Genomic DNA, 24946 nt, shown 5'->3' on the forward strand with positions numbered 1-24946 from the left:
AACCTTCTGTTACTAAACACTATATTGCTGCTTCTACACAGCAAGGCACAAGGCTTAAACAGAGCTCCAAATGAAGATAACACTAAAAAAAGAAGCTAATACTACTAAAAGCTATTGTATCTATGGTTCTCCATACAATCCCTCAGAAGTGCATAAGTTCAGAATTCAACTACATGAAAACATTTTTTCAATCTACATTAACTGTAGAACTCTTGCTAATTGTAGATACTGCACAATGCACATTTAAATATGTAGGCTAATGTTGATTGTAACTGAGGCAGCTTCATATGTTTTTTTATATGAACAAATAAGATCAATCATTCAATCAAATAAATTACCAGCATGTGAATGCTCAGCAGGCTGGTGTGTGTCCATAGCCTCTGCAGAGTTGGCATGTCTTCTAACCTGCAATATGTGAGGGTTTATGTGAAAGACACGAGCGATAAATAAAATGAGCAAGAGATAGAACCTGTGTGAGAGTATTCCTCCCCACGCTGACAATTAATGATGACAATTTTAATTTTGATACGCTAGCTGTTCCCTTGTTCAGCCAGGCCAGACGAGTCTAGGAAGTCACCTATCTAATAAATGCCACATGATATTAATGTGCCGAGGCACTGCCTGTAACCTGGCAGCTGTGGGTGAATCAATCACAGACTAAGCGTTACTTTCTACTGACATATACTCTCTCCCTGGCCTAGTAGCAGAGCTAATGGCCTCAAAAGCAGTTCTGTCAACCAGAGGTCTCCTATTAATTATGTAGTCCCTCACCCGTGCCACTGAGATAGCTTACAATATTTACAGTGTTCGTCCCATCTGCATCATATAGCTCTCATCGGCTATTATGCTACTTTACTGAACCACAGAGTTACTGTTCATGAAGAATCAGACACGGGGGTTTCATAAACTTGTCAATTTGTAATGTGTGTGTGTGTGTGTGTGAGGAAAAAAATGTGTCCATCCATCAAGCCCACACAGAATTAAATCCCTTTAGGTGAGGGGAGGAGGGTAGAGGAACGGAGTGAATCTAAAACGGGTCACGTGGATCACGTGTGACCCCCTCTGCTAAGTATGCAGTGACGTTTGAGAGCTCAGTCAGTGTAGCGGTGCCTGTCAGCCTGCCCCTGCCTCTGCTTCCACGCTACAGCTGCTGCTTCTCCTCCCACTACAGAACAACGAAGCCCAGCCGAGAGGAGAGGGGCTGGACAGAGAGAGGGAGAGAGAGAAAGAAAAATAGGGACGAGAGCTTTTTCCTCGAGATTCAGGATCATGTTCTATTGCAGCCATCCTCAGAAACCCTTAGTGGAGGTTTTTTTTCTCTTTTCCTTTCTCTCTCTCTCTGTCAGACTGCCTAGCAACATGAGGGACTAGCCGCAGCACTATCACCACAGCTCGGCTCTGTCGTCCCTCAGCACTGCTTTCCTTTCCTTCAGCAGAGCAGGCTGAGGATAACAGATGCATAAAAGAGCAGTGAAGAGGAAACAAATGGTACAGTGAAGGCTTCTGTTTTATTTTCGGGCACATTAAATAAGGGAAGTGAGGACAGGAGGAGAAAGAGAGAGACCGGTGAGACCGTTGGAGAGATAGGAAAGGTGTAGTGCTGAGACAAGGATTGAAAAGAGGGGAGAAAGAACCCTAAACCTGTAGTCTTGGTGAGGCAGAGGAGGAGAGGAGAAGACACAGGCTGTGGAACGCACTGTGACAAATGGATGAGTGTTACACCAACAATAATACATCCAGACCCGGGCGAAGGGGATGTGTGTTGCGTGATTAGGCAGACAGGGTGGAAGTGGACATTACCCCAAATTTCGGAGGAGAGGAGCAGTGTTGGTGTGCCGAGTGTGTCGACAGACGGCACCAGTGATCACACAGTCCGTCTGCCAGTCACAGGAGGAGGTACAGTACTATATGTCTCATCAGCTCTGGCACTCACTCCCACAATCCTCATTATTAATTTACTCCCCCTCCATTCTCCTCTTTCCGTCATTCTCCTCTCGTTCTCCCATCCTCGCTTCACAGAACATTTATGGGTGTTAAAATCTCAGTTTTGAGGTAAAAAGTTTTGTGAGTGTTATATCTGAGTGTTGATTCTAGTGGTGCTTACATCAGTGACATTGAAATTGACGCCACCTGCGGTGAATAAATGAAGTGTTATTTGAACTATACTATACTGCGTTGAGAATACTATACTGCGTTGAGTTAATTATCATTAACTCTCTCAGAGTGAAAAAGACATGGAAGAGGCCTTATTATATTTCCCAGCATGCTTTGCTGCAGGTTGCTTTTTAGAATCGTAATTTTTTTATTTACATATATGTTTCTTGTGGACATTGATTGAATAATTGATCTTATACTACAAAGTAACAATACACTAAATCACATAGATGTTTCTAAACAAATCCAATCTGTAAGTTATTGAACTTATTTCACTAATTATTGAGAGGGTTTCTCCAGTTTAGACGGTTTAGGTAGTCTCATTTATCATTCTTCCCTACCTTGGCAGTCATTCTAACAACAGATTTCAGGTGATTTAAAGTTCCAATTGTTAGACATCCTATAAGAATGGTATAACACTTTGCAAGCCAGCATAATGTGACTTGCCAATGTGGCCTGCAAACCATGAGTTTCAGGCCACTGTGGTAGGGTAGAACTAGGCTGTCAAAGTATGTACTGTCCCCAAAAAGTTTTGTATTGTCATAAATACTGTAACTTTAGTTGGTGAAGGCTATAAGACTGAAAGCCATCAAATGCAACACACTTGTCTCTGTCACTAGCAAACACAGTCATGGGTGGTACAGGAACCTCTAAAATTCCCTTGAAAGGCAACCTGGGAAATAAATATGCAAATAAGGCTTTACACTCTACAGTGTTAAAACAAAACCCCAAATGTGTTACTGTAACACCATAGGTGTTAATTCCCTAACACTGAGGAAGTGTAACAGCATTAGCTCTAATAATGTGTTAATTTCAGTCGGAATTGCAACACCCAACACTCTTGGGGTGTTAATTTGTCAACACTTTAAAAAGTTTTAGTTTAACTCTATTTGAGATGGTCACATATAATTTCTATGAAAGTGTTAAATTGAAAACTGTGGGTGTTAAAATCCTAATAGCAAATGTGCTATCCATCTATGCATCCATCCATCAATATATCCTCTTCCCACAGCATAGCCAGGCTCACAGCTCTGTCGTTTACAGCCCTCTCAGACCTTTCAAAACCATTACCTGCCTGATCTAGTGATTCATGCTGGCACACCGGGCAGATCACATTGATCCAATTCAATTAACACTGGCTCTATCCCATGCATCATGTCCATCCCACTGACTGGGGAAATTGGCACACTGGCCAAGATGCTTAGGGACAGCTAATTGCTGAGATGTCCCTTTAAAATGCATGGGGTTTGGCTCTTCATCTTGGTCACAGGCTTCACCCTCTACTAAGAAACTTAAATAGGATCTCATTTTCAAAGCACGTCATCATTTATTGCAGCAGATTAACCTGCGAACACACACACGCAAAACCCAACACAGCAGCTTAACAGATGAGACACAAACAACCCAGCAAAATGACTTAACGCACAAGATACACACACAAACCAACATAGTGAATTCACCTGTGACACACACACACAACTTAATACAGTGATTAAATCTATGACACACACACACACACACAACCCAACAGCAGCTGCATCGTCAACAAAGATCACCTATTCTCGTTTAATTAAACTATTCTTACTAAGCTGCACCCATTCTGAGGGTTTGCAGTATATCTCACAAATACTAATACAGTATCAGAAAATGCCTCTGAGTTGCTACGGCTGAATGTGATTCGCAGGCATCAGATATGGCTGTGTGTACATCAGATATGGATTTGTGTACAGGGGGGCTCCGGTGGCCTGGCCTAAATTTGACCAGCGCCTAGGCGCTGAAGTAAAGAAACACCCCGTCAATCCAGTAACATTAGCCCACACACACAGACATTTTCTCAGGGCCTGCCTTTCCTGCTTGTACTCAAGATTATCCAGATAGGCACAGAACAAAGAAGCCACGATTGAACAGAGAGAGTGAGAAAGAGAAAGAGACAAAGAAAGAAAGAAAGAGGAGTGAAGGTGTACATTTACCAGAAACCAATATACAAATACACTCGCTCTGAATGAAGCACAATAGCATGCAATTCCCAGGACATTCCCCATGTTTGAAAAAACCCAGAAAACTGAGACGTCAACCCACAGAGGACAGAATGTAAGAATACAAAGTAAAGTGCTGAGTAGATTCAATCAGACTCATATTCACGTCTCTACTAGGCCTACTTGAACATCGCTGTAAATGTTGTTCAGGATGATGGTAATAACAACACAAGCCGCTAAGTTATTTATAATCATAACATCAGATGAAAATGCCTTTAGATGTGAGAGCGATGGGGTCAGAGGGTACAGTGTGAGATTTCAGAACACTAAGCAATTCATTTAGACCCGTTCTGGAGCAGCAGCACACACACAAAGAGACATCAGCACTGGATGGAAAGAGCATGAAGGCTATTCTTAGAAAAAAATAGCATGTTCCGACTGAGGGGTGGGTTGAGTGATAACTGCTTAATGCTTTGGCCTCAGACTGACCCTGACGGAGTCTGGCTGTAACAATAGGGGAATACAGCCATAGCATTGTATTACAGTCATAACCTGTACACATATTGAAGACTTGTGAGATTGCTTTATCAAAACAAATATCACAGTTATGGTAGTAGTCTACCTTGAATGGTTTATTCAATCACATTTATTGTTTGCACCACAATGTCCTCTCTAGACTCATTCAGCCAAACATGCAGTTAGTTGTCAGCTGGTCGGATTTCAGCAGCATCTGTCTGGTATACATAAGGTCATTTGTTTCATCAAATAATCCAGTCCCCCCAAAAATTACTATCCAGAGACCTTTGTTTTGACAAGGTCTTTGTTTTGGCCTCAATAAACAAACATATAGCATCACACACAGCTCAGTATTGAATATCAGACGGCATTTGACAGAGTGCCAATGACAACTATGAAAAAGAGAACGATCGATACTCTGACAAGGCTCGCATTTATAATAACTGACCGTCAACATATTAGACCATGGACTTTGATAGGATGAAAAACATACAATGTTAATCTTTAAACTTGGTTTGACTGTCACAAAAACAAAATTTAATTCCAAAATGCTATATGCACCAGTTATTATACATTTTCACCAGAAATGATTGCTTATGGATATCTTCATGTTTGTGTGAAATATCACTGTTCTCAGATCTTTTTTTATTAGTGTATTTTAGGTGTGTATTTTATATATATTGTGGCAGACCAGGGGGGTGGGTCAGAACGTCTTTTCAAAACTTCATTTGTGTGATTAGGCAACCCTCATGAACTGTAAATCAGTCATTTCTCCAAACAGATGTCAAAGAAAAGCTCTCTCTCACACACACACACACACACACAGAAAGGATGGAGTGTCACAGTGCGGTGCTTAAAGACACACAGAGCCTGCAATGGCATTATCATTATCTCTAGGCTGTGCCGAGTTCAATGAGACACCCCGCTTGACCGTAGCTCGCTCTGAGCGCAGCAACCATGAAAAAAAGTAGGCCCAAAATGAACAAATTCCTAAAAAATCCAAAAACTTCAATTTTTCAAACATATGACTATTTTACACCATTTTAAAGACAAGACTCTCGTTAATCTAACCACACTGTCCGATTTCAAAAAGGCTTTACAACAAAAGCAAAACATTAGATTATGTCAGCAGAGTACCCAGCCAGAAATAATCACGCACCCATTTTTCAAGCTAGCATATAATGTCACATAAACCCAAACCACAGCTAAATGCAGCACTAACCTTTGATGATCTTCATCAGATGACAATCCTAGGACATTATGTTATACAATACATGCATGTTTTGTTCAATCAAGTTCATATTTATATCAAAAACCAGCTTTTTACATTAGCATGTGACGTTCAGAACTAGCATACCCACCGCAAACTTCCGGTGAATTTACTAAATTACTCACGATAAACGTTCACAAAAAACATAACAATTATTTTAAGAATTATAGATACAGAACTCCTTTATGCAATCGCTATGTCCGATTTTAAAATAGCTTTTCGGATGAAGCACATTTTGCAATATTCTGAGTAGATAGCCCAGCCATCACGGCTAGCTAATTTGACACCCACCAAGTTTGGCCCTCACCAAACTCCGATTTACTATAAGAAAAGTTTGATTACCTTTGCTGTTCTTCGTCAGAATGCACTCCCAGGACTTCTACTTCAATAACAAATGTTGGTTTGGTTCAAAATAATCCATAGTTATGTTCAAATATCCTCTGTTTTGTTTGTGCGTTCAAGACACTATCCGAAGGGTGACGAAGGGTGATGCGCCCGACGCGTTTCGTGACCAAAGATTTCTAAATATTCCATTACCGTACTTCAAAGCATGTCAACCGCTGTTTAAAATCAATTTTTATGCGATTTTTCTCTTAAAGAAGCGATAATATTCCGACCGGGAAACCCTGTTTAAGTTCAAAGACGAAAAAATAAAAACATGGTGTCGCCTCGTGCACACGCTTCAGTCTCATTGTTCTCTGATCGACCATTATCCAAATGCGCTACTGTTTTTCAGCCAGGGCCTGCAAAGACATCATTCAACCTTTTGCCGCCTTCTGAGAGCCTATGAGAGCCGTAGGAAGTTTCACGTTACAGCAGAGATCCTCAGTTTTCAATAAAGAGAGTGTAGAAGCCCAAGAAATGGTCAGACAGGCCACTTCCTGTAAGGAATCTTCTCAGGTTTTTGCCTGCCATATGAGTTCTGTTATACTCACAGACACCATTCAAACAGTTTTAGAAACTTTAGGGTGTTTTCTATCCAAAGCCAATAATTATATGCATATTCTAGTTTCTGGGCAGTAGTAATAACCAGATTAAATTGGGTATGTTTTTTATCCGGCCGTGCAAATACTGCCCCCTACCCTAGAGAGGTTAACGTGAAACTTCAGTAATATTTCAACCGGACCATTCCTGTGTCTTGAAAAACGTTTTGGAACACAGGTCCCATCTCACATGAATGTGCGCCAATGAAGTGATGTCATTCCCCGGGACACCAACTTCCCAGCCTTCTCATTCGGTCTCTGTTCATCATAGATGCCTCAAACAGCTTTCTAAAGACTGTTGACATCTAGTGGAAGCCTTAGGAAGCGAATCCTTTGTCACTGTGTGTTCCATTGGCAATGACTTGAAAATACTACAGCCACAAGATTTTCATTTCCTGCTTGTATTTTTCTCAGGTTTTGCCTGCCATATGAGTTCCGTTATAATTACAGACACCATTCAAACAGTTTTAGAAACTGCAGAGTGTTTTCTATACAAATCTACTAATAATATGCATATTCCAGAGTAGTAACCTGTTCAAATTGGGTATGTTTTTCATCCGGCCGTGAAAATACTGCCCCCTAGCCCATCAGGTTTTAAACAGTATTAGACCATCACCAAAATGACATTCTGAAATCAACACCAATGAGCGATGGAGAGGAACCAGAATCACTGCCCGGCCATCCGGAGTTCATCGGGCCAGTCAATTTCACATTCCTGCAATTTTTTTAAACATGTCAACAGCAACAGGCTGTTAGCCAGCCTGCCAGCTTAGTGGAGTCTGCCACTAGCACAGTTAGCGTAGTCAGCTCAGCTTTCTCCATTGAGACCGTGTCTGTGCCTCGATCTTGGTTGGGCAAAATTAAAAATGGCGGTGTTCGCTTCAGTAATCTTACTAGTATAAAGACCTCCTCCATTCCTGCCATTATTGAAAGAGATTGTGATACTTCACATCTCAAAATTGGGTTACTTAATGTTAGATCCCTCACTTCCAAGGCAGTTATAGTCAATGAACTAATCACTGATCATAATCTTGATGTGATTGGCCTGACTGAAACATGGCTTAAGCCTGATGAATTTACTGTGTTAAATGAGGCCTCACCCCCTGGTTACACTAGTGACCAAACCCCCCGTGCATCCGGCAAAGGCGGAGGTGTTGCTAACATTTACGATAGCAAATTTCAATTTACAAAAAAAAAAACAATGACGTTTTCGTCTTTTGAGCTTCTAGTCATGAAATCTATGCAGCCTACTCAATCACTTTTTATAGCTACTGTTTACAGGCCTCCTGGGCCATATGCAGTGTTCCTTACTGAGTTCCCTGAATTCCTATCGGATCTTGTAGTCATAGCAGATAATATTCTAATTTTTGGTGACTTTAACATTCACATGGAAAAGTCCACAGACCCACTCCAAAAGGCTTTCGGAGCCATCATCGACTCAGTGGGTTTTGTCCAACATGTCTCTGGACCTACTCACTGCCACAGTCATACTCTGGACCTAGTTTTGTCCCATGGAATAAATGTTGTGGATCTTAATGTTTTTCCTCATAATCCTGGATTATCGGACCACCATTTTATTGCGTTTACAATTGCAACAAATAATCTGCTCAGACCCCAACCAAGGAAGATTAAAAGTCGTGCTATAAATTCTCAGACAACCCAAAGATTCCTTGATGCCCTTCCAGACTCCCTCTGCCTACCCAAGGACGTCAGAGGACAAGAATCAGTTAACCACCTAACCGAGGAACTCAATTCAACCTTGCGCAATACCCTAGATGCAGTTGCACCCCTAAAAATTAAAAACATCTGTCATAAGAAACTAGCTCCCTGGTATACAGAAAATACACGAGCTCTGAAGCAAGCTTCCAGAAAATTGGAACGGAAATGGCGCCACACTAAACTGGAAGTCTTCCGACTAGCTTGGAAAGACAGTACCGTGCAGTATCGAAGAGCCCTCACTGCTGCACGATCATCCTATTTTTCCAACTTAATTGAGGAAAATAAGAACAATCCGAAATTTCTTTTTGACACTGTCGCAAAGCTAACTAAAAAGCAGCATTCGCAAATGGAGGATGGCTTTCACTTCAGCAGTAATAAATTTATGAACTTTTTTGAGGAAAAGATCATGATCATTAGAAAGCAAATTACGGACTCCTCTTTAAATCTGGGTATTCCTCCAGGGCTTCATTGTCCAGAGTCTGCACAACTCTGCCAGGACCTTGGCTCAAGGGAGATACTAAAGTGTTTTAGTACTATATCTCTTGACACAATGATGAAAATAATCATGGCCTCCAAACCTTCAAGCTGCATACTGGACCCTATTCCAACTAAACTACTGAAAGAGCTGCTTCCTGTGCTTGGCCCTCCTATGTTGAACATAATAAACGGCTCTCTATCCACCGGATGTGTACCAAGCTCACTAAAAGTGGCAGTAATAAAGCCTCTCTTGAAAAAGCCGAATCTTGACCCAGAAATTATAAAAAACTATCGGCCTATATCGAATCTTCCATTCCTCTCAAAAATTTTAGAAAAAGTTGTTGCGCAGCAACTCACTGCCTTCCTGAAGACAAACAATGTATACGAAACGCTTCAGTCTGGTTTTAGACCCCATCATAGCACTGAGACTGCACTTGTGAAGGTGGTAAATGACCTTTTAATGACGTCAGACCGAGGCTCTGCATCTGTCCTCATGCTCCTAGATCTTAGTGCCGCTTTTGATACCATCGATCACCACATTCTTTTGGAGAGATTGGAAACCCAAATTGGTCTACATGGACAAGTTCTGGCCTGGTTTAGATCTTATCTGTCGGAAAGATATCAGTTTGTCTCTGTGAATGGTTCGTCCTCTGACAAATCAATTGTAAATTTCGGTGTTCCTCAAGGTTCCGTTCTAGGACCACTATTGTTTTCACTATATATTTTACCTCTTGGGGATGTCATTCGAAAACATAATGTTAAATTTCACTGCTATGCGGACGACACACAGCTGTACATTTCAATGAAACATGGTGAAGCCCCAAAATTGCTCTCGCTAGAAGCCTGTGTTTCAGACATAAGGAAGTGGATGGCTGCAAATTTTCTACTTTTAAACTCGGACAAAACAGAGATGCTTGTCCTAGGTCCCAAGAAACAAAGAGATCTTCTGTTGAATCTGACAATTAATCTGGATGGTTGTACAGTCGTCTCAAATAAAACTGTGAAGGACCTCGGCGTTACTCTGGACCCTGATCTCTCTTTTGAAGAACATATCAAGACTGCTTCAAGGACAGCTTTTTTCCATCTACGTAACATTGCAAAAATCAGAAACTTTCTGTCCAAAAATGACGCAGAAAAATTAATCCATGCTTTTGTTACTTCTAGGCTCGACTACTGCAATGCTCTACTTTCCGGCTACCCGGATAAAGCACTAAACAAACTTCAGTTAGTGCTAAATACGGCTGCTAGAATCCTGACTAGAACCAAAAAATGTGATCATATTACTCCAGTGCTAGCTTCCCTACACTGGCTTCCTGTTAAGGCAAGGGCTGATTTCAAGGTTTTACTGCTAACCTACAAAGCATTACATGGGCTTGCTCCTACCTATCTTTCCGATTTGGTCCTGCCGTACATACCTACACGTACGCTACGGTCACAAGACGCAGGCCTCCTAATTGTCCCTAGAATTTCTAAGCAAACGGCTGGAGGTAGGGCTTTCTCCTATAGAGCTCCATTTTTATGGAATGGTCTGCCTACCCATGTGAGAGACGCAGACTCAGTCTCAACCTTTAAGTCTTTACTGAAGACTTATCTCTTCAGTAGGTCCTATGATTAAGTATAGTCTGGCCCAGGAGTGTGAAGGTGAACGGAAAGGCTGGAGCAACGAACCGCCCTTGCTGTCTCTGCCTTGTCGGTTCCCCTCTTCCCACTGGGATTCTCTGCCTCTAACCCTTTTACAGGGGCTGAGTCACTGACTTACTGGTGTTCTTCCATGCCGTCCATGGGAGGGGTGCGTCACTTGAGTGGGTTGAGCCACTGACGTGGTCTTCCTGTCTGGGTTGGCGCCCCCCCCTTGGGTTGTGCCGTGGCGGACATCTTTGTGGGCTATACTCGGCCTTGTCTTCGGACGGTAAGTTGGTGGTTGTAGATATCCCTCTAGTGGTGTGGGGGCTGTGCTTTGGCAAAGTGGGTGGGGTTATATCCTGCCTGTTTGGCCCTGTCCGGGGGTATCATCGGATGGGGCCACAGTGTCTTCTGATCCCTCCTGTCTCAGCCTCCAGTATTTATGCTGCAGTAGTTTATGTGTCGGGGGGCTAGGGTCAGTCTGTTACATCTGGAGTATTCTCTTGTCTTATCCGGTGTCCTGTGTGAATGTAAATATGCTCTCTCTAATTCTCTCTTTGTTTCTTTCTTTCTCTCGGAGGACCTGAGCCCTAGGACTACCTGGCATGATGACTCCTTGCTGTCCCCAGTCCACCTGGCCATGCTGCTGCTCCAGTTTCAACTGTTCTGCCTGCGGCTACGGAACCCTGACCTGTTCACCGGACGTGCTTGTTGCACCCTCGACAATTACTATGATTATTATTATTTGACCATGCTGGTCATTTACGAACATTTTAACATCTTGACCATGTTCTGTTATAATATCCACCCGGCACAGCCAGAAGAGGACTGGCCACCCCTCATAGCCTGGTTCCTCTCTAGGTTTCTTCCTAGGTTTTTGGCCTTTCTCAGGAGTTTTTCCTAGGGAGTTTTTCCCAGCCACCGTGCTTCTTTCACATGCATTGCTTGCTGTTTGGGGTTTTAGGCTGGGTTTCTGTACAGCACTTTGAGATTTCAGCTGATGTACGAAGGGCTATATAAATAAATTTGATTTGATTTGATTTGATTTGAAATTCGTGATGGTAAATGCCCATTCAAACATATTGCAAATGGACAGTACATTTGCAATATGATTCAACAGTGAAAAAACATCACCAAATGGACATGATGAAATCAACACAACGAGCGAGGGAGAGGAACCACTATCACTGCCCAGCCATCCCGAGTTCATCGGGCCAGTCGCATTTCGGCAGTATTTTTGAGCATGTCAAATTCGGGATGGTAAATGCCCATTGAAACATATTTCAAATGGACAGCCGTGCACCTGATGATTGGAATGGGTTATCAGAAGCACATTTTTAAAATGGTTTTCAATGCCTTTTGGGGGGAGCAAGGGGTCTACGGTTGGGTAGGGAGCACCCCCCACCCGTGCCCATCCAATAGGGGGGTCATTTTGAATGTTTTTCAAAAAATCGTTAAAAAACAACAGAGTCCCACTTCTCCCTCATCATACATGACAAATAGACCATATAGGTTGATTCATGGCTTAACATAGGGCTATATATCATCAAAATTGAAAGAATTTTGAAAAACGGTCCAGAAAGCACTTTTTTTATTAAGGGGGTGAAAAGTTTTCAAAAAAAATATCATTTTTTCAAAGTTTTACCCTTGGGTCTTGACTTCTGCTACATTTGCAATAAGAAAATGTTACGGTGGAGCGCGCTCGCCATCTATTGGATTTTTGCAGTGTGACTCTTGGCATTTGCCACATGACATTTGCAATATGTTTTGAATGAAACGGCGTCCACATGAGTGGTATTGTACATTGTGTATATGTTTCGTACGGTGCCAATATGTTCCCATTCATTTTTGTCCATTTCATAGGGGTCTTCCCTTACTCATTTAAGGGTTTTTCTTTATTTTTACTATTTCTACATTTTAGAATAATAGTGAAGACATCAAAACTTTTAAGTAACACATATGGAATCATGTAGTAACCAAAAAAGTGTTAAACAAATCCAAATATAATTTATATTTGAGATTCTTCAAATAGCCATCCTTTCCCTTGATGAGAGCTTTGCACACTCTTGGCATTCTCTCAACCAGCTTCACCTGGAATGCTTTCCCAACAGTCTTGAAAGACTTCCCACATATGCTGAGCACTTGTTGGCTGCTTTTCCTTCGCTCTGCGGTCCAATTCATCCCAAACCATCTCAATTTGGTTGAGGTCAGGGGATTGTGGAGGCCAGGTCATCTGATGCAGCACTCCATCACTCTCCTTCTTGGTAAAATAGCCCTTACACGGCCTGGAGGTGTGTTGGGTTATTGTCTTGTTGAAAAACAAATGATAGTCCCACTAAGCCCAAACCAGATGGGATGGCGTATCGCTGCAGAATGCTGAGGTAGCCATGCTGGTTAAGTGTGGCTTGAATTCAAAATAAATCAGTCAGTGTCACCAGCAAAGCAACCCCACACCATAACACCTCCTCCTCCATGCTTTACAGTGGGAAATACACATACGGAGATCATCCGTTCACCCATACTTAGTCTCACAAAGACACGGCGGTTGGAACCAAAAATCTTCAATTTGGACTCCAGACCAAAGGACACATTTCCACCGTTCTAATGTCCATTGCTCGTGTTTCTTGGCCCAAGCAAGTCTCTTCTTATTATTGGTGTCCTTTAGTATTGGTTTCTTTGCAGCAATTCGATCATGAAGGCCTGATTTGCACAGTCTCCTCTGAACAGTTGATGATGAGATGTCTGTTAATTGAACTCTGTGAAGCATTTATTTGGGCTGCAATTTCTGAGGCAGATAACTCTAATGAACTAATCCTCTGCAGCAGATGTAACTCTGGGTCTCCCATTCCTGTGGCGGTCCTCATGAGAGGCAGTTTCATCATAGCGCTTGATGGTTTTTGTGACTACACTTGAAGAAACTTTCCAAGTTCTTGAAATTTTCCGTAGTGACTGACCTTCATGTCTTAAAGTAATGATGGACTGTCATTTCTCTTTGCTTACTTGAGTTGTTCTTGCCATAATATGGACTTGGTCTTGTACCAAATAGAGCCATCTTCTGTATACCACCCCTACCTTGTCACAACACAACTGGTTGGCTCAAATGGATTAAGAAGGAAAGGAATTCCACAAATTATCTTTTAACAAGGCACACCTTTTAATTGAAATTCATTCCAGGTGACTACCTCATTAAGCTGGTTGAGGGAATGGCAAGAATGTGCAAAGCTGTCATCAAGGCAAAGGTGGCTATTTGAAGAATCTCAAATATAAAATATATTTAGATTTGTTTAACAATTTTTTGGTTACTACATGATTCCAGGGTAGCCTAGTGGTTAGAGTGTTGGGCTAGTAACTGAAAGGTTGCAAGTTTGAATCCCCGAGCTGACAAGGTACAAATCTGTTATTCTGCCCCTGAACAAGGCAGTTAACCCACTATTCCTAGGCTGTCATTGAAAATAAGAATAACTTACTTGCCTAGTTAAATAAAATAAATGTGTTATTTTATAGTTTTGAGGTCTTCACTATTATACTACAATGTAGAAAATAGTGAAAATAAAGAAAAACCCTTGAATGAGTAGGTGTTCTAAAACTTTTGACCGGTAGTGTATGTACATTACATGAAATCCAAATAAAAATCCCATTAAATTACAGATTGTAATGCAACAAAATTGGAAAAACACCATGGGGGATGAATACTTTTGCAAGGCACTGTAGATACTGATAAAATACAGCAATCTCTTTCATAAGTTCTTTAAACAATAAAGGCTGATTTACCAACAATTCTGAAAATTGATATATAGTGGTTTGGAAAGAAACTCTTCATTTGGACATTTTAGGCCTTGGTGTTCTATTAGATTTCACCATTTAATGGCATCTATCATTAGGTGTGATTTGAGACGCATAAGTCATTAGCTGGATTCAAATATTATCATTCAGTCTTTGATATTTTTTACTGAGGTGGAACTGCTGGGTCCTCAATTATCACCACTGTAACTAATTGGCTGGTGTGGCAGTGATGGGAGGCAAGGAAATATATTAATGAAGCACCACGTTCGGCCTAATCACTGAAACGCTACCAAAAGGATGCCTGCCTGATCAGACGGTGTGACATTTCACTTGATTAGACAACTGTGTAATCAGGAAGTGTATAGAAGATGTTGTACCAACTGTGACTATTATAACCTACCCTAACCAGAAACCGTGGATTGATGGCAGCATTCACACAAAATTGAAAGCACGAACCATCGCATTTAAGAATGGCAAGGTGGCTGGGAATATGGCCGAATACAAACAGGCAAAACGTCAGTATAGAGACAAATTGGAGTTGCAATTCAACGGCTCAGACACAAAACGTATGTGGCAGGGTCTACAGACAATCACAGACTACAAAAGGAAAACCAGCCACGTCGCGGACACCGACATCTTGCTTCCGGACAAGCTTAACAGGTTCTTTGCCCGCTTTGAGGATAACACAGGGACAACGATGTGGCCCGCTACCAAGGACTGTGGGCTCTCCTTCTCCGTGGCCGACGTGAGTAAGACGTTTAAACGGGTTAACCCTTGCAGGGCTGCCGGCCCAGATGGCATTCCTAGCCGCATCCTCAGAGCATGCGCAGACCAGCTGGCTGGTGTGTTTACGGACATATTCAATCTCTCCCTATCCCAGTCTGCTGTCCCCACATGCTTCAATATGGCCATCATTGTTCCTGTACCCAAGAATGCAAAGGTAACTGAACTAAATGACTATCATCATGATGTGCTTTGAGAGACTAGTCAAGGACCATATCACCTCCATCTGTCACACTGTCACCCTAGACCCACTTCAATTTGCTTAGCGCCCCAATAGGTCCACTGACAATGCAATCGCCATCACACTGCCCTATCCCATTTCAACAAGAGGAATACCTATGTATTCCTAACAATCCGCACCCAGGTGGTGAAGGTAGGAAACAACGCTTCGCTGCGCTGATCCTCAACACTGGGGTCCCACAAGGGTGCTTACTTAGCCCCCTCCTGTACTCACTGTTCACCCATGACTGCATGGCCATGCACACCTCCAACTCAATCATCAAGTTTGCAGATCACACAACAGCGGTAGGCTTGATTACCAACAACGACGACAAACAGTCTACAGGGAGGAGGTGAGGGCTCTGGGGGTGTGGTGCCAGGAAAATAACCTCTCACTCAACATCAACTAAACACAAGAGATGATCGTGGACTTCAGGGAACAGCAGAGGGAGCATCCCCCCATCCACATCGACGGGACAGCAGTGGAGAAGGTGGACAGTTTTAAGTTCCTCGGCGTACACATCACGGACAAACTGAAATGGTCCACCCACACAGACAGTGTGGTGAAGAAGGTGCAACAGCTTCTCTTCAAGCTCAGGAGGCTGAAGAAATGTGGCTTGTCACACAAACTTTTACAGATGCTCAATTCAGAGCATCCTGTCGGGCTGCATCGCCGCCTGGTACGGCAACTGCACCGCCCACAACCGCAGGGCTCTCCAGAGGGTGTTGCGGTCTGCACAACACATCAACGGGGCAAACTACCTGCCCTCCAGGACACCTACAGCACCCGATGTCACAGGAAGGCCAAAAAGATCATCAAGGACAACAACCACCAAGCCACTGCCTGTTCACCCCGCTTCCATCCAGAAGGCGAGGTCAGTACAGGTGCATCAAAGCTGGGACTGAGAAACTGAAAAACAGCTTCTATCTCAAGGCCATCAGACTGTTAAATATCCATCACTAGCACATTACAGGCTGCTGCCTTATACATAGACTTGAAATCACTGGCCACTTTAATAAATGAAACACAAGTCACTTTAATAATGTTTACATATCTTGCATTACTCATCTCATATGTGTATATACTGTATTCTATACTATTCTACTGTATCTTAGTCTATGCCGCTCTGACATTGCTCCTCCATATATTTATATATTCTTTATTCCATTCCTTACTTAGATTTGTGTGTATTGGGTATATGTTGTGAAATTGTTAGATATTACTTGTTAGATATTGCTGCACTGTCGGAACTAGAAGCACAAGCATTTCCCTACACCCGCAATAACATCTGCTAAACACATATATGTGACCAATAACATTTTATTTGATTTGACAAACAACACGTCAACATCTCTCCTGCGGATAAACTCTGTGTGTGTGCATGTGTGTGCGCTCCCACACGTGTGTGCATACTGTATTAGACTCCTGATAATTATTCCATGTATAGGCGACAACAGAAACCTTTCGAGCATTCGATTTGCTCTGATGTAAAGTGTGTTAACCTTTAAAGCAAAGCCAGCCTTGGCCACTCTCATTCTGCTGTAATTGCATGCACAGGGTAAGCACATTCTGCTCAAAAGGTTAGCATGCTCCCATCCAGTTGTTGTGACAAATGAGTAAACACTTTCCCTCTCTCTCACTCACTCACCCACTCTCTCATAGCATTACACATCATAACACATGAACAAACACAATGCTAATAAACAAACAAACTGAAAGTAAGACAGAAAGAAATGGAGGAAGAATTCAGGAACTGAGCTGTTTGTGTCTCAATTATATGGAAAGAAACGTAGGCCCCTCAGCCTGCCAATATCTGGCAGCATGTTTGTGTGTGTGCGTGTGTGTGCGTGTATATGCCTGTGTATGTGTGTGTACTCAGAGAGCAAGAGCTGGCAGGGAGGCTTCTCTCCACGCAGGCAGACAGGCAGGCAGGCAAGGTATTGATAAGCTAGAGGTGCAAGGTGAATGAAGGCTGATATCGCCGGTGGCTGGCTGGGGCTCCTGCAATACTGCTTGCTGGAGCCTGAAAATTCCTTTTGACAGATGAATCTCCGCCCCGGCTGGTGAAGCATGGAGCGGTGGGGGGCTGATGGCACAGGCTCACCAGAGCGGCGCAGAGTAGCGTTAGCCAGCGTCATGTTGTGCAAACCTGCAATTTATACTTCCGCCCCTGGCATTAATCCCGGCTGATGATATGCAAGAAGCCCCCTTACCATTCCATTCTACCTCCATCATCACCAGCCCACAAGCCCTAAGGTGTTCACATACATACTAGTACCAGATAAATGCTTTATTTTCCTGTTCTGTTATACACTATATATACAAAGGTATGTGGAAACCCCTTCTAAGACCTGGATTCCACCCGCCAACCCCTCTTTTATGCTACTGCTACTCTCTGTTCATCATATATGCATAGTCACTTTAACCATATCTACATGTACATACTACCTCAATCAGCCTGACTAACCGATGTCTGTATGTAGCCTCGCTACTTTTATAGCCTCGCTACTGTATATAGCCTGTCTTTTTACTGTTGTTTTATTTCTTTACTTACCTATTGTTCACCTAACACCTTTTTTGCACTATTGGTTAGAGCCTGTAAGTAAGCATTTCACTGTAAGGTCTACTACACCTGTTGTATTTGGCGCACGTGACAAATAAACTTTGATTTGATTTGATTCGGCTATTTCAGCCACACCCATTGCTGACAGGTGTATAAAATCGAGCACCCAGCCAGTCATAGGATGCCTCCTTTCCAACAAGTCAGTTCATCAAATGTCTGCCCTGCTAGCTGCCCCGGTCAACTGTAAGTGCTGTTATTGTGAAGTGGAAACGTCTAGGAGCAACAACAGCTCAGCCGCGAAGTAGTAGGCCACACAAGCTCACCGAGCGGGACCGCCTAGTGCTGAAGTGCGTGGTGCTTAAAAATCGTCTGTCCTCAGTTGTAACACTCACTACCGAGTTTCAAACTGCCTCTGGAAACAACTTCAGCACAACAACTATTCATTGTGAAGCATAAGGAAATGGGTTTCCATGGCCGAGCAGACACACACAAGCTTAAGATCACCAGGCGCAATGCCAAGCATCAGCTGGAGTGGTGTAAATCTCACCGCCATTGGAGCAGTGGAAACGTGTTCTCTGGAGTGATGAATCACGCTTCACCATCTGGCAGCCATACGGACAAATCTGGGTTTGGCAGATACCGGGAGAGCGCTACCTGCCCAAATGCATACATTTTACATTTACATTTTTAGTCATTTAGCAGACGCTCTTATCCAGAGCGACTTACATTTACATTTTAGTCATTTAGCAGACGCTCTTATTCAGAGCAACTTACAGTAGTGAATGCATACATTTCATTATTTAAAAAAAACATTCCATACTGGTCCCCTGTGGGAATCAAACCCACTTACAGTAGTGAATGCATACATTTCATAAATGTATTCTCCATACTGGTCCCCGTGGGAATCGAACCCACAACCCTGGCGTTGCAAACACCATGCTCTACCAACTGAGCTACATGGGACTGCGTAGTGCCAACTGTAAAGTTTGGTGGAGGAGGAATGGTCTGGGGCTGTTCTTCATGGTCTGGCTAGGCCCTTTAGCGTTAAGAGGAATCTTAACGCTACAGCATACATTGGCATTCTAGACGATTCTGTGCTTCCAACTTTGTGGGAACAGTTTGGGGAAGGCCCTTCCCTGTTTCAGCATGACAATGCCCCCGTGCACAAAGCGAGGTCCATACAGAAATGGTTTGCCGAGATCAGTGTGGAGGAACCTGACTGGCCTGCACAGAGCCCTGACCTCAAATTAACTTCTGGGCCACATCCTGACTGATGGTAGCCCATTCTTGCATAATCAATGCTTGGAGTTTCTCAGAATTTGTGGGTTTTTGTTACTCCACCCGCCTCTTGAGGATTGACCACAAGTTCTCAATGGGATTAAGGTCTGGGGAGTTTCCTGGCCATAGACCCAAAATATCGATGTTTTGTTCTCCAAGCCACTTAGTTATCACTTTTGCCTTATGGCAAGGTGCTCCATCATGCTGGAAAAGGCATTGTTCGTCACCAAACTGTTCCTGGATGGTTGGGAGAAGTTGCTCTCAGAGGACGTGTTGGTACCATTCTTTATTCATGGCTGTGTTCTTAGGCAAAATTGTGAGTGAGACCACATCCTTGGCTGAGAAGCAACCCCACACATGAATGGTCTCAGGATGCTTTACTGTTGGCATGACACAGGACTGATGGTAGCGCTCACCTTGTCTTCTCCGGACAAGCTTTTTTCCGGATGCCCCAAACAATCGGAAAGGGGATTCATCAGAGAAAATGACCTTTTGCAGAATATCAGTCTGTCCCTGATGTTTTTCCTGGAGAGAAGTGGCTTCTTTGCTGCCCTTCTTGACACCAGGCCATCCTCCAAAAGTTTTCACCTCACTGTGCGTGCAGATGCACTCACACCTGCCTGCTGCCATTCCTGAGCAAGCTCTGTACTGGTGGTGCCCCGATCCCGCAGCTGAGTCAACTTTAGGAGACGGTCCTGGCGCTTGCTGGACTTTCTTGGGCGCCCTGAAGCCTTCTTCACAACAATTGAACTGCTCTCCTTGAAGTTCTTGATGATCCAATAAATGGATGATTTAGGTGCAATCTTACTGGCAGCAATATCCTTGCCTGTGAAGCCCTTTTTGTGCAAAGCAATGATGACGGCACATGTTTGGTGGAGGATCGGTGATGATCTAGGGGGCTTCAGCAAGGCTGGAATGTTCCATTAGCAGGAAAACACCATTCTCAAAAGTGACCACAAATGCGATTATGCATGTAATGCTTTTATTATAAAGGTGCATTTTATGGTGAAAATTAACTGTGACGTGATTCTCCGCCCATGTAGGCAGCCTAATCTATTGAAGTGAGACAACACATACTGTGTGCACTTGAACTGGAGAGGAGAGGTATGTTACTGAAGTTGATGTTGACCTGGTTTTTATGCTAGTCTAGCTCTCTGGAGTTTTTATACATACAGCTAGGCTTTGTTTCACAGTCCTGCTCAACTGTTGGTTACCTAGTTATTGAGAAATTATGTAATAACAATGTAGTTGGTTCTTCAAACAATTCATCATAATAACGAACTAATTGATGCCGAATGGAACATGGCACTGGTTGTTTAAATGACTCACAAGAAAGAGAACAGCTGGTCATTGTGTAATTATTAAGTAATTACTGTTTTAGCATGCAATTTGTACTATGGGCATACCAGGAAGTAGACTATAAAGCAAAACACAACTGATATAAAATTCTCAGAAGGCCCCTGCTGGTATACATCCACACCCTATCCACACTGACATGCTCATGGATGTATGCAATATCACCTTCACAGCTCCCTAATACATATCTATAGTACCACAAATAGTTACAACACTCACACACATGCACGTGAGTATGAATGCACGTACGCACACACACACAAGCCCCTGTCTCCCTTCCCCACTAGCATCTACACCCTATCACCCATTGCAGTCATCATCCAGACGTAAGAACTCACACTCTTCACTCCATCTCAATTCCCCATTATTAACAATCCACCACAGGCGGAGCGTTTACTATGCAAACATTTAAGGCCAGTGGAGATGAGTGTCAGGTTTTGCTGCTCTCATGGAAAGTGCAAATATAAACTACAAGAGGTACTTACCATGGTGAATGCGTAACATTATACTGTACACATAGAATCCATTCTATTGGATTCTATTTCTTTGACTATACATTACTCATGCAGTGCAGCAGAGGGTTTTCATATTTGAATAGATGAGTCATTCTGAATTACTTTGATCATCCGCCACTAAGAATAAAATGCAAAGAAACAACAAAACACAAAGTCAAAGCTGAATAATTTTAAATAAGCTTTGTTCCTCCTCATGGGGATATAGTAAAATCTATTCAATTTAAACAGTTGACATACGTATGGCTCAACGCCATACAATTCTACAGTAGTAGGCACATTTCTGAACATTTGCCAAGCCTGTTTCTCTGTTCTGTCTTCCCAGATAAGAGAGGTGATCCACTAAGAAGGCGACTCCAGTCTCTGATCTGAAAGAGTCCGTACCTGGAGCATGATCCTTGGTGTGTCTGCAGAGCCAGTGAAGAGCCTGGAACCTGCCTCCATGGCCACAGAGTCAGCACCCTCCTAGCTCTGCCAGGGGACACAAGAATAGCACGGCGAGGGGGCGCAACCATCCCACTCCTAGCTCTGTGTGGGGCCTCAAGCAACCCCTTTCTAGCTCTGCCAGGGAGCCTTGTACATCCCTATTAGGTCCGCCAGGGGGCTCACTCACACCTATCTGTCAGCTCAGATAACCCTCTGGCTGTTGGCAAACACATGTTTGACGTGATCAAATGTGACCGCCGCCGCGCCATCCAGAGCAGCTGCAGCCCCCTGCTCCCCCGCCTGCTGATCCACCATGCAGTGGAGACGACGGCACTGCTGCCCCATGAAGATGACCTGGACCATGAAGCGCTCGCTCTTCCGGACCCACATGGCGGGTCTCCTGTCCCTGGCCCTCCTCTTCACCCTCTTCCTCTTCTTCAGCCACCAGGACTGGCTGCCGGGCCGGACCGGGCCCCGTGACAACCCCCTGACCTACACCGTTAGGGGCTTCCGCACGGCCAAGGCCGAGGCAAATCAGAGCTTGAGTCTGCGGAACCTGTGGAGGGAGACAGGCTACGTGCCTCCAAAGCCCCAGCTTAACCTCAGCTCCCAGCAGGCTGAGGGTGGCGGTGGAGGGGGAGTCATGGTGGGCGTAACGGGACTAGAGAACTCGATGAGCGCCAACAACAGTTTACAGCAGGAGATGGGCGTGGGAGGGAGGCTCAATTCCCAGCCCTACCGCTACATGCTCAACGAGCCCTTCAAGTGCAGGGACAGCACCCCGTTCTTGGTGCTGCTGATTGCTGCAGAGCCAGGCCAGGTAGACGCCAGGAACGCTATCCGGCAGACGTGGAGCAACGAGAGCGTGGCCATGGGTCTAGGTTTCGTCCGACTCTTCCTGCTGGGTCTAGGGCGGAGCTCGGACAGGTACACCCAGACCGCCATTGAGGAGGAGAGCTGGGTTCACCATGACATCATTCAGCAGGACTATCAGGACACATACTACAACCTCACCATCAAAACCCTGATGGGCATGAACTGGGTGGCCACCCATTGCCCGCAGGCGCACTATGTCATGAAGACAGACAGTGACATGTTTGTTAACACGGAGTATCTCATCCAGAAGCTGCTGAAGCCCGAGCTCCCACCGAGACAGAGCTACTTCACTGGCTATCTGATGAGGGGCTACGCACCCAACCGCAACAAGGACAGCAAGTGGTACATGCCTCCAGAGCTGTACCCTAGCGAGAGGTACCCCATTTTCTGCTCGGGAACCGGGTATGTGTTATCTGGGGACATGGCAGAGAGGATCTATCAGGCGTCTCTGAGCATACGGAGGCTGCACCTGGAGGACGTTTACGTGGGCATATGCCTAGCCAAGCTCCGCATTGACCCCACACCGCCGCCCAACGAGTTTCTCTTCAACCACTGGAGGGTGTCCTACTCCAGCTGTAAGTACAGCCACCTCATCACCTCCCACCAGTTCCAGCCCAACGAACTGGTCAAGTACTGGAACCACCTGCAGACCAACAAGCACAATGCATGCATCAACATGGCCAAGGAAAGGAATGGGAGGTATAGACACAGGAAGTATCACGCAGAGAGACATCAGTGATGATAACTCTACTTACCGTGGGAAGTCTGGACAGGAAGACAAAATGGTAAGGAAGTGGACAAGAAGAATGGTTGGATCTGGAAAGGGCATGTTAAGAGAGCTCAGCACTATACACTACCTGGGAAAGAGCAGTGTTTTTGGTATTGTGTACAGTCAATTAAAAATATTTTTTTAATTTGAGAGAGATGTTCTGTATTGTAAACCTGTTGAAAACTCTTTTTAAAAAGGTTAGTGACGTTCCATGTTTATGTGCAATATAAAGCATGCACACAACATAAAAAAACTGCAAAGTGGGGATTCTGCCACTTTCAGGTGCAAATACAATGATCAGAAGAGACAAGGCCAGTGGTTGATGGGGTTTTGTTACACAACAGGTAGGTCACTAACTGTGGGGACAATTCTGTCAAAGAACTATAAACAATGAATAATATTAAGAGTATTTACATGTGATGGGAAAGAGAGAAATGCATCACTACCTACAGAAATTATGAATATATTTATGATGTGGACCACTAATGCTGCCCTCATTCTCAATGTTTGCTTTACATAATTATCATAAAATATGAATTAAAAGGGTTTACCTGTCAATATGCCATATATTTTATTTACAGCCAAGGTGAAAGCACTCAGAATAACTACTGAGATTGTATTTTCTAAAGCTTTACATTGAGTGTGATGAGTCTGCACATGAGCAAATGTGCAATGAATTGAATAACAACTAAATGTATTGAATTTCTCAGGTTTCTTTTGCTTTTGTTGTTTATAATTTTGAGAAACGCCTCATTTGACGCTGCCTATCTTCCATTCACCATTATACACCAACAGCTCATTTTGCCATTTTGCAGTCAACAACCATTTACATATATTATCAGGTATGAAGGTAAGACCCAGATGCGAATTAACAATGGTTTAATAATCCAACAGGGGCAGGCAATAGACAGGTCAAGGCAGGCAGGCAGGGCTCAGTAAACCAGAGGTGGGGCAACGGTATCAGACGGCAGGCAGGCTCAGGGTCAGGTTAGGCAGAGTTCAATAATCCAGAGATGGGGCAAAGGTACAGGTTGGCAGGCAGGCTCACGGGCAGGCAGAGTGGTCAGGCAGGTGGGCTCAGAGTCAGGACAGGCAAGGGTCAAAACCAGGAGGGCGAGAAAAAGAGAGACTGGGAAAAACAGAAGCTGAGAACAAAAACTCTGGTTGACTTGACTAACTGGCAACAGACAAACAGATAACACAGGAATAAATACACAGGGGATAATGGAGAAGTTGGGTGACACATGGAGGGGGGTGGAGACAATCACAAAGACAAGTGAAACAGATCAGGGTGTGACAGTACCCCCCCCCCCCACCCAGAGGCGTCACCTGGCGTCCTACCTGGTTGACCAGGGTGTCAGCGGTGGAACTCGGCGATGAGGGCTGGGTCCAGGATGTCTCTAGCAGGGACCCAGCACCTCTCCTCCAGGCCATAACCCTCCCAGTCCACCAGGTACTAGAAACCCCTGCCCCGTGGTCGAACACTCAGGTGGCTTCACTGTGTACACCGGATGGCCATCAATGACACAAGGAAGAGGCCTGGAAACAGAAGACAAAGGGCTGTGAGACACGGGCTTAATCCTAAACACATGGAAAGTAGGGTGAATATGGAGGGTACAGGGTAACAAAAGACAAACAGCAGTGGGGCTAATGACTCTAGAG

General features: G+C 43.9%; 1 protein-coding gene across 1 annotated transcript; it reads left to right on the top strand.

The window, feature by feature from the left end:
* The first annotated feature begins 1096 nt into the window (after positions 1-1096).
* LOC115192189 (beta-1,3-galactosyltransferase 2-like) lies at positions 1097-23990 on the top strand. The gene is made up of 2 exons (XM_029750408.1): positions 1097-1896; positions 21539-23990. Exon 2 carries the CDS (start codon positions 21953-21955, stop codon positions 23252-23254), a length of 1302 nt encoding a protein of 433 aa, XP_029606268.1. The 5' UTR covers positions 1097-1896; positions 21539-21952; the 3' UTR covers positions 23255-23990.
* The last annotated feature ends 956 nt before the right edge of the window (positions 23991-24946 follow it).

The sequence above is a fragment of the Salmo trutta genome, chromosome 4, assembly GCF_901001165.1.
Source record: "Salmo trutta chromosome 4, fSalTru1.1, whole genome shotgun sequence".
Taxonomy (NCBI): Eukaryota; Metazoa; Chordata; class Actinopteri; order Salmoniformes; family Salmonidae; genus Salmo; species Salmo trutta.

Bases quoted from the DNA above. Each gene is read 5' to 3' on its own strand.
- LOC115192189 (XM_029750408.1), top strand. From the start codon at position 21,953: ATGCAGTGGAGACGACGGCACTGCTGCCCCATGAAGATGACCTGGACC.